Consider the following 11865-nt stretch of genomic DNA (forward strand, 5'->3'; position numbering starts at 1 on the left):
CCGACTATGTCTGAACATCCCAAACACGGCTCTTAGGGTTAAGAATTCATTTTCCTACAGTGAATGACATAATGGATTCAGGTGAGCGTCAGGACACAGGGATCTTGATTTCTGAGAACAGCGTTAACTTAGCAGAAAGAAGTTGATAATGATCTCTGATCCTTGTCACTTCTTAAGAAATGGGTTTCGAATTTGAGACTTGGTGGGATTTGATGATCGTAAATCGTGAGTTCCAATTTCAGTGCTGGGGTAGGAAACAATTCTCTGTACCCGCTATGTGTCACTGCAGGAAAGACACATTAGAAACCCCTCTTATATCTATGGAACCTTGAGATTGTTAAAGGAAGAAGAATTGTAGAGTAGACCTATTTATTGATAAAACACCAACAGTAGGAAAAGATAATAGTGATGAGAATTGTATGGCGCGCCAAATTAACATAAACTCAAATAATTGAAGATATCTTCAATTATTTGAAGATATCATCAATTCATTTGAATCGCGCAACAATTTGAATTAAAGATCTCTTCAAATAATTAATTATATCTTCAATTCTGAGTTATTGCGCGCATTAATTGAATTGATGACAGCATTAATTCTTCAACTGAATTGATGAGCGCTTAAATTCAATTGATGATCTCTTCAAATGAATTAATGATATCAACAATTGAATTGATGCGCACTACAATTCAATTGAAGAGAGCAATAATTGATATAATGCGCGCATTAAATCAATTGATGAGAGCAATAATTGAATTGATGCACGCATTCATTCATTTGATGAGAGCAATAATTGATTTAATGCGCGCATTAATTAAATTATTGCTCTCTTCAATTGAATTAATGATATCTTTAATTCATTTGAAGAGAGCAATAATTCTTTAAGAGAGAGCAACTATATAATTAAAGATATCTTCAATTCAACATATCCACAATTGAATTAATGATATCTTTAATTGAATTGTTGCTCTTTTTAAAAGAATTGATGCGCGCATTAATTCCTTATACAAAAGCATTGTAAATGATTTGAAGATATCTTCAACGGAATTAAAGAGATCATCAAATTATCTAAACCGAGCTCTAAATTAATTATTGCGAGCAATATTTCTACTAAATTGATGCTCTCATCAAATGAATTGAAGAGAGCAATAATTGAATTAATGCGCGCATCAAATCTATTATTGCTCTCATTAATTGAATTAATGCGCGCATCAATTGAATTGAAGAGAGCAATAATTGAATTAATGCGCGCATTAAATCAATTATTGCTCTCATTAATTCAATTGATGCGCGCATTAATTCAATTGATGAGAGCAATAATTGAATTGAAGCGCGCGTTAATTCATTTGATGAGAGCAATAATGGATTTAATGCGCGCATTAATTCAATTAAAGAGAGCAATAATTGAATTGATGATATCTTCAAATAATTGAAGATATCTTCAATTATTTGAGTTTATGTTAATTTGGCGCTCCATAGAATTGTGATGAGAATTAACAAACAATCGAATCGTAAATATAATGTCATCATATCATCTCATTCAGGAACTAGATCCATGGACAGAATGGAGTAAAGAAGTTACTTGTAATATTGCATTCATATGGCACTGGCATCAAAGTATAATCAATTAATTGAACTTCGAGCTCGATCACTTTTTCTTTTCCTTTGTTTTATTTTTCTTCCCTGGTTTTTTTTCCTTCCCTATATTCAACAACAGATTTATTGAGTCAAAAGTTTCGTTCAGCACTCCCGATTCCTCCTTGGCATGCGGTATATCTGAAGTACTCTCACTGTTTGGTTTTTTTGCTAACTGGGCGTCATTTTGGTTTTGAAGTACAGCAGGATTATCCGAGATAGAGCGAGAAAGTCCGAGACTCTCGTCAGATTTTGATCTCATGACGAGAAGTGGTGCTGATGGACTGATGTGAAGTAATGGGGCTCTCGTCTTTTTCTCACGTATTGCACAGCTGTGGATTTTCCCAGCCTCATTTTCGTTTCCCGCAAATTTTTGAATCAATAGCTTAACATTTACTTTGTTTCCCGAATGCTCTTCTTTCATGGATGAATCATCACTTTTAAGTTTGGTTTCACTTTCACTTTTACCAGTGCATTGTTGAGTTCCCTGTTTTTGGTGTGTCCCCAGTTGCTCGCGTATTCTAGTAATTCCTGAGGCGGTTATTTGCTCCATATCTGATACTTTTATGAACGGTACGGCACTTTCACTGGAATTTGAGGTTGATTTTATAGATCCAATAACATTTTTTTCAGAGGATGATGTTACTTCCGCTTGGTTTTCTTTCTCGCTTCTTGGTATCTCTTTCACTTCCCAATACGTGTTTTCAACGACGTCCTCGTCCTTGGAGAGAACTGATATGAGCGTATTTCCAAAGTTGTTCTTAGTTTTACGATTTTTGATTTCGTCATCACCGATCTCATCATACGGATGTTCTGCTCTCTTCACAAATACATTCTTAATTCCTTGCACTTTACCCAGAAGCTTTGAGACAGGTTTTTTAATCATGTGAGGTGATTTGTTATTCTTTTTCGTTTGCTTTGAATTTGCATTTTTCTCAAAATCTACTTCGTCGTAATGACAGTCAGCTTTTTCTGACGTCGTGTCTCTATTAAATTCGCTACTCTCTGCAACGCCATCTCCTATGACGTCACAATACACTGCGTTAATATGCGGTGTAACGTTTGGGAAGTCGATGCTCTTTGAGTGCAGAGGACTGCCTAATGCGATGTCATCATAGTAATTTTCGGCTGGTTGATTAAGAGCCAAAGAACTTCTATCATCCCTCTCCATTTGCGTTGGAAGCGCCATTGGAAAACTTCTGCTCTTCATTCGCCTTAAATCTTGTTTGTTCTGTTGATCACCGTTAACAGGGGCATCATCATCAATCACGTCTACATAAAGTGCATCAGTGTTGTACCTCTTAGAGGCCTTCCGAAAGGACTGTACTGCGTAGTCATAATGCGTCTCCTCCACCACCAAGTCTTTTATTCTAACCTCTGTTCGAAACAAACTAAGAACAAATAGATATTGCGAAGATCTCATTTCCGTATCCAAATCCATTTCTGTTTCAAATCCACCTGAATGGAATGCACGAACCCGGCCCTTTGGGCTCACCCCGACACGGAGTTCTCCATAACACACGTCTTTGTCAAATCGATTGATTACTCTCCAACGATACGGTAGAGGTGCGCGGGAATCCGCCTTGAAACTTTCCGGGTCCCGTCCTCGGAGCTGTGCTGGCGCTAATTGGCTGACACCAAGTACCACGTGATATGTTGACAAATCCTTTTCTTTGTCCTTGAGTGGAAGAACACTGAAGGTCACGTACTCGTTCATGTGCAGCTTCCGCCAAAGACAACACGTGACCGCTGGATATTCTACCTCTAGCTTGGCTGATCTTCGCTCTTTGTCAAGGAAAGTTACGTTTCTGCCGGCATTCTGGTGAAATGAAATACCAGGATTGTCTGGAAGAGGTAAACAAAATTGGAATTCATTTTACACTATTGATATAGATTCATGTTGTTTACTAGTAAGTTAGCGACACGCATTCATGTTGTTTATAAGTAAGTTATCACTGTCACACTTACTGAATATTACAACACAAACACACTGAATATTACAACACAGACACACTGAATATTACAACACAGACACACTGAATATTACAACACAGACACACTTACTGAATATTACAACAGCACAGTCACACTTACTGAATATTACAACACAGTCACACTTAGTGAATTTTACAACAACACAGACACACTTACTGAATTTTACAACACAGACACACTTACTGAATATTACAACAACACAGACACACATACTGAATATTACAACAACACAGACACACTTACTGAATATTACAACACAGTCACACTTACTGAATATTACAACACCACAGACACACTTACTGAATATTATAACACCACAGACACACTTACTGAATTTTACAACACAGACACACTTAATATTACAACACAGACACACTTACTGAATATCACAACACAGTCACAGTTAGTGAGTATTGCAACAACACAGACACACTTAATGAATATTACAACACAGACACACTGAATATTACAACACAAACACACTGAATTTTAAAACACAGTCACACTTAGTGAATGTTACAACAACACAGACACACTGAATATTACAACACAGACACACTTACTGAATATTACAACAACACAGTCACACTTACTGAATATTACAACACAGTCACACTTACTGAATATTACAACACAGACACACTTCCTGAATATTACAATACAGACACATTTACTGAATATCACAACACAGTCACACTTAGTGAGTATTGCAACAACACAGACACACTTACTGAATATTACAAAACAGACACATTGAAGATTACAACACACACACACTGAATTTTAAAACACAGTCACACTTAGTGAATGTTACAACAACACAGACACACTGAATATTACAACACAGTCACACTTACCGAATATTACAACAACACAGACACACTTACTGAATATTACAACACAGACACACTTACTGAATATTACAACACAGTCACACTTACTGAATATTACAACACAGACACACTTACTGAATATTACAACAACACAGTCACACTTACTGAATATTACAACACAGTCACACTTACTGAATATTACAACACAGACACACTTACTGAATATTACAACACAGACACACTTACTGAATATTACAACACAGTCATACTTACTGAATATTACAACACAGACACACTTACTGAATTTTACAACACAAACACACTTACTGAATATTACAACACAGACATACTTACTGAATATTACAACACAGACATACTTACTGAATATTACAACACAGACACACTTACTGAATATTACAACACAGTCATACTTACTGAATTTTACAACACAGACACACTTACTGAATATTACAACACAGACACACTTACTGAATTTTACAACACAAACACACTTACTGAATATTACAACACAGACATACTTACTGAATATTACAACACAGACACACTTACTGAATATTACAACACAGTCATACTTACTGAATATTACAACACAGACACACTTACTGAATATTACAACACAGACACACTTACTGAATTTTACAACACAAACACACTTACTGAATATTACAACACAGACATACTTACTGAATATTACAACACAGACACACTTACTGAATATTACAACACAGTCACACTTACTGAATATTACAACACAGACACATTTACTGAATATTACAACACAAACACACTTACTGAATATATCAAGCATAGCATCATACTTACTGAATTTTACGACAATGGAGCCAAACTTCAGTTCAAATGTAAGCCAGTAAGCCTCCTCGTGCTTTATTTTAACGACGACCTTTTGACCCGAATACGTGATGAATAATTTTGTTGCTTTATCCTCTTTCCGCTGCTGAACGCCCACGGAACATTCCCGTTTGTGTACCCGAATGTCGGTCACATGTTTTGGCATGCAGGATCCAGTTACACCATCTCGTATATCTCTCAGTAGACTTGGATCACATTTGATTATCCCCATACCCATGTGACCGCTTCCGTCCAATAAAACATCCAAAGATTCGTCTCCCACCAGCTGGCGGGAAGCGAAGATTCTTCCTGCAGAATATACATGGCACCATTTAGCTCGCTTCCTGTTGGCAGATAGCTCGACGTTCTCGCCACAGACATCGGAAAATTTTGGATCTGCATCTAAACAATGAAATTAAAATTTAAAATCCTTTTAGTAGGACAATACGACCACTTCACCGTTGAATATTCAAAATACATGCGTACATGTATCTGGACACAAGATCCCACCTCTGGTGTGTCCAGGGGTAAATGTTTACCCAATTATCTATTGTGTAATCTAGGATATTGATCACTGTTCGTTATCTTCACCTTCCACAGTCAATGTGTACAAAGAACAATTCTGAAAGGCTTACGGGGAAAATTTTTAAATCCGTCTATGCGGCTAATTTTCACTAACTGAACATTTAAATCCGTCTATGCGGCTAATTTTCACTAACTGAACATTTAAATCCGTCTATGTGGCTAATTTTCACTAACTGAACATTTAAATCCGTCTATGTGGCTAATTTTCACTAACTGAACATTTGAATCCGTCTATGCGGCTAATTTTCACTAACTGAACATTTAAATCCGTCTATGTGGCTAATTTTCACTAACTGAACAAAGTTTGCGTCGATAGGAAATATCAGTTTTAACACCAATTTTTTTTTCTCAATATCTTTGGAAATGCATAAATTTTTCGCCAATTTTGGATAAAAAGTGGATAGAGTCTCCACCGTTTCCGTGGTAGAAATCGGAGGTAGAGTATAGATCATTTCAATGGAAGAATTATTGTCAGTCCGGCGGATAATACTTCTGGATTCACCAATATCATAAAATTAAATTCGATTTCACAAAGTGTATAGCAAGTTACAATCATTCAAATTCATTTATACAGTTCACTCACTTAGTAATTTCAGATCTCTGTGCGAAAAGATTTTCAAACAAAGCTATGGCTAAAGGTTTACAGAAGACTATCAGGTTACACTTCAATATTGTTAATACATTATTGAGAACAAATCTACAGTTTATGTGTCTATATCACATTACTATACTAAGTATTACACACTGTGTATATATCAATGATATAATACTGAGTATTACACACTGTGTGTATATATCAATGTGTAGACAGATATTATACTGAGTACTCCACACTGTGTGTATATATCAATGTTTAGACAGATAGACAGATATAATACTGAGTACTACACACTGTGTGTATATATCAATGTGTAGACAGATAGACAGATATAATACTGAGTACTACACACTGTGTGTATATATCAATGTGTAGACAGATATAATACTGAGTACTTCACACTGTGTGTATATATCAATGTGTAGACAGATAGACAGATATAATACTGCGTACTACACACAGTGTGTATATATCAATGTGTAGACAGATATAATACTGATTACTTCACACTGTGTGTATATATCAATGTGTAGACAGATATAATACTGAGTACTACACACAGTGTGTATATATCAATGTGTAGACAGAAATAATACTGAGTACTTCACACTGTGTGTATATATCAATGTGTAGACAGATATAATACTGAGTACTACACACAGTGTGTATATATCAATGTGTAGACAGATATAATACTGAGTACTTCACACTGTGTGTATATATCAATGTGTAGACAGATATAATACTGAGTACTTCACACTGTGTGTATATATCAATGTGTAGACAGATATAATACTGAGTACTTCACACTGTGTGTATATATCAATGTGTAGACAGATATAATACTGAGTACTACACACAGTGTGTATATATCAATGTGTAGACAGATAGACAGATATAATACTGAGTACTACACACTGTGTATATATCAATGTGTAGACAGATAGACAGATATTATACTGAGTTCTACACACTGTGTGTATATATCAATGTGTAGACAGATATAATACTGAGTACTACACACTGTGTGTATATATCAATGTGTAGACAGATATAATACTGAGTACTTCACACTGTGTGTATATATCAATGTGTAGACAGATATAATACTGAGTACTTCACACTGTGTGTATATATCAATGTGTAGACAGATAGACAGATATAATACTGAGTACTACACACTGTGTGTATATATCAATGTGTAGACAGATAGACAGATATAATACTGAGTACTACATACTGTGTGTATATATCAATGTGTAGACAGATAGACAGATATAATACTGAGTACTACACACTGTGTGTATATATCAATGTGTAGACAGATATAATACTGAGTATTACACACTGTGTGTATATATCAATGTGTAGACAGATATAATACTGAGTACTACACACTGTGTGTATATATCAATGTGTAGACAAATAGACAGATATAATACTGAGTACTACACACTGTGTGTATATATCAATGTGTAGACAGATAGACAGATATAATACTGAGTATTACACACTGTGTGTATATATCAATGTGTTGACAGATAGGCAGATATAATACTGAGTACTACACACTGTGTATATATCAATGTGTAGACAGATATAATACTGAGTACTACATACTGTGTGTATATATCAATGTGTAGACAGATATAATACTGCATATTACACACTGTGTGTATATATCAATGTGTAGACAGATATAATACTGAGTACTACACACTGTGTGTATATATCAATGTGTAGACAGATAGACATATATAAAACTGAGTACTACACATTGTGTGTATATATCAATGTGTAGACAGATAGACAGATATAATACTGAGTACTACACACTGTGTGTATATATCAATGTGTAGACAGATAGACAGATATAATACTGAGTACTTCACACTGTGTGTATATATCAATGTGTAGACAGATATAATACTGAGTACTACACACTGTGTGTATATATCAATGTGTAGACAGATATAATACTGAGTACTTCACACTGTGTGTATATATCAATGTGTAGACAGATATAATACTGAGTACTACATACTGTGTGTATATATCAATGTGTAGACAGATAGACAGATATTATACTGAGTACTTCACACTGTGTGTATATATCAATGTGTAGACAGATAGACAGATATAATACTGAGTACTTCACACTGTGTGTATATATCAATGTGTAGACAGATAGACAGATATAATACTGAGTACTTCACACTGTGTGTATATATCAATGTGTAGACAGATATAATACTGAGTACTACACACTGTGTGTATATATCAATGTGTAGACAGATATAATACTGAGTACTACACACTGTGTATATATATCAATGTGTAGACAGATAGACAGATATAATACTGAGTACTACACACTGTGTGTATATATCAATGTGTAGACAGATATAATACTGAGTACTACACACTGTGTATATATATCAATGTGTAGACAGATAGACAGATATAATACTGAGTACTACACACTGTGTATATATCAATGTGTAGACAGATAGACAGATATAATACTGATTACTACACACTGTGTGTATATATCAATGTGTAGACAGATAGACAGATATAATACTGAGTACTACACACTGTGTGTATATATCAATGTGTAGACAGATAGACAGATATAATACTGAGTACTACACACTGTGTGTATATATCAATGTGTAGACAGATAGACATATATAATACTGAGTACTACACACTGTGTGTATATATCAATGTGTAGACAGATATAATACTGAGTACTACACACTGTGTGTATATATCAATGTGTAGACAGATAGACATATATAATACTGAGTACTACACACTGTGTGTATATATCAATGTGTAGACAGATATAATACTGAGTACTACACACTGTGTGTATATATCAATGTGTAGACAGATATAATACTGAGTACTTCACACTGTGTGTATATATCAATGTGTAGACAAATAGACAGATATAATACTGAGTACTACACACTGTGTGTATATATCAATGTGTAGACAGATAGACAGATATAATACTGAGTACTACACACTGTGTGTATATATCAATGTGTAGACAGATATAATACTGAGTACTTCACACTGTGTGTATATATCAATGTGTAGACAAATAGACAGATATAATACTGAGTACTTCACACTGTGTGTATATATCAATGTGTAGACAGATAGACAGATATAATACTGAGTACTACACACTGTGTATATATATCAATGTGTATACATGTAGACAGATATAATACTGAGTACTACATGCTGTTTATATATATATATCAATGTGTATATTACTTAGAACTATATATCGTGTATGTATATCAGTGTGTCAAAAGGTTTTCTTTTTTTATTTTAAAATATCTTGATTGCTTGAATGATTTTTTCCTGCCACACTCAACAATTTTTCAGTTCTCTGGTGGCGCCCAGTTTTTATTGGTGGAAGAGAGAACCCAGATACAATGTACCCGGGAAGAGACCACCGACCCACGGAAAGTAGAATGTCGGCGTACAGATTTGATGTGTTTATAATAACCCTCGTCTTTATCAATCTCATGTAGAATGTCGGCGTACAGATTTGATGTGTTTATAATAACCCTCGTCTTTATCAATCTCATGTAAATATGGATTCGATCGTGTCGAGTTGCAATGGATTCTTTCTCAAGGACAAAAATCTTCCCTGTATCATAACAATAGAAATACATGAATGCTTTAAATCTGTACACCGAGTTTTCATTCAGTTGTATAAACATTTAGAATATTTAAAGGAATATTTGAAATTATTTTTAAAAACCCCAACCTGTGTTTTCTGACATTCAAAATTTAGCACTGGGGTTATTTTTATAAGGAAAGAGGTAGGATGTTTGTAGTACGGATTATTTCTCTATAGCAACAGGAAAAAAAACCCAAAACGTATAACTCACAAAATGTTTGTTTTAGAGAAAAAGAAAATGAAGTAGAGAGAGAAAGAGAGAGAGAGAGAGAGAGAGAGAGAGAGAGAGAGAGAGAGAGAGAGAGAGAGAGAGAGAGAGAGAGAGAGAGAAAATAAAAGAGAAAGAGAGAGAGAGACAGAGAGAGAGACAGAGAGAGAAAGAGAGAGAGAGAGAACATGTCTCGGTGTTTATTGAGCTTTTTTATCCGATTTGGTGTGTATTGGCCGTTAGATGACACGCTAAAGTAAACACAACGACACAGGAAATAATATACATCTAAAACAAAAACTTAACGAGGGAAGAATTTTAACATAATAAACACCGTATAATGGATTTTTTTATCACGTTTGCGAACTTTTAATAAATATTTCTAAAGGTCGTCCTCGACAACAATCTCTTAATTTATAACCCTATAAAGCTAGATTGAAGAAACCTGACCCCCTCCCCTTTAAACATTCCGAGAGACCGATTTGCGCAATATTCCTATTGTAGACAAAACGTTTTAAAAGCTACGCTCAGTGTTGGTATAACGTTATATGTCAAACATCAAAGATTAATGCAATGTGGGTTAATTAAATTAAGAAAACGGTCCCCGAATCCCGGGGGAGTCTTACCTCGATCGGCCATTCTGTCTGCGGGAGGTGTTCCCGGTCATATACTTAAAATTTCATTTACCTGTACTCCAGGTGTACACAAACACCAGGGACAGATATTTAAATCTATTTATATACCAACCGGAGACTAGCGACCTGAAAAAGAACAGTCTGAATATCAACTAACTTTACCAACAAAAAAAGTAATATAAGCAAAACAGAGGGCGCTATATTACAACTGGAATGAGGTCAATGTTAAGGATGTTTGCTACACCAGAGAGATTTGATAAGGATGAAAAGTGGAGGATGCATCATACAACAATATTATGAAATTGAAAACTTTCAATTTTACTTTATTTAAGTCAAAAATACAGTTTTAGTACAAGGCAATCTGGAAAAAAAAAAACACTGCTTGACACGAATACGCGATCTACAGTTCAGCAGTCGCCACGCTAACCTACTGAGCTACTCAGCTAGGCGATCTACAGTTCAGCAGTCGCCACGCTAACCTACTGAGCTACTCAGCTAGGCGATCTACAGTTCAGCAGTCGCCACGCTAACCTACTGAGCTACTCAGCTAGGCGATGACTTATTCAAATGAATAGACAAATATTGCTGATATGTATATTTTCATCCATGTTTCATATAGATATAATGCCTTGTTTCTGTGTTACAGACACTTCCCCCACATTAAATCCAAAGTTTATTGACCTAATTGAAAAACATCCAAGATCTTTCCAAAACAATTTGAAAAATTCTGGATGTTTTAAAAGGAAATCAGACAGCGATGCTGACGATGTAGAGTACCTCCCGAGAACAAAGTTTTAAG

At 35.0% G+C, this 11865-nt stretch overlaps 1 protein-coding gene across 1 annotated transcript; it reads right to left on the reverse strand.

Moving 5' to 3' along the window:
* Nucleotides 1-352: 352 nt before the first annotated feature.
* Nucleotides 353-11167, reverse strand: LOC125660952 (uncharacterized). The gene is made up of 3 exons (XM_056147834.1): nt 11058-11167; nt 5305-5733; nt 353-3478 (listed from the first exon to the last, which is right to left on the reverse strand). Exons 1-3 carry the CDS (start codon nt 11068-11070, stop codon nt 1647-1649), a joined length of 2274 nt encoding a protein of 757 aa, XP_056003809.1. The 5' UTR covers nt 11071-11167; the 3' UTR covers nt 353-1646.
* Between the last annotated feature and the right edge of the window lie 698 nt (nt 11168-11865).

This window comes from Ostrea edulis, chromosome 8 (assembly GCF_947568905.1).
Source record: "Ostrea edulis chromosome 8, xbOstEdul1.1, whole genome shotgun sequence".
Lineage (NCBI taxonomy): Eukaryota > Metazoa > Mollusca > Bivalvia > Ostreida > Ostreidae > Ostrea > Ostrea edulis.

Coding starts and splice junctions, on each gene's coding strand:
- LOC125660952 (XM_056147834.1), bottom strand. Junction 3,479..5,304: donor CTCCATTGTCGTAAAATTCA/GTAAGTATGATG, acceptor TACCTCTTCCAG/ACAATCCTGGTATTTCATTT.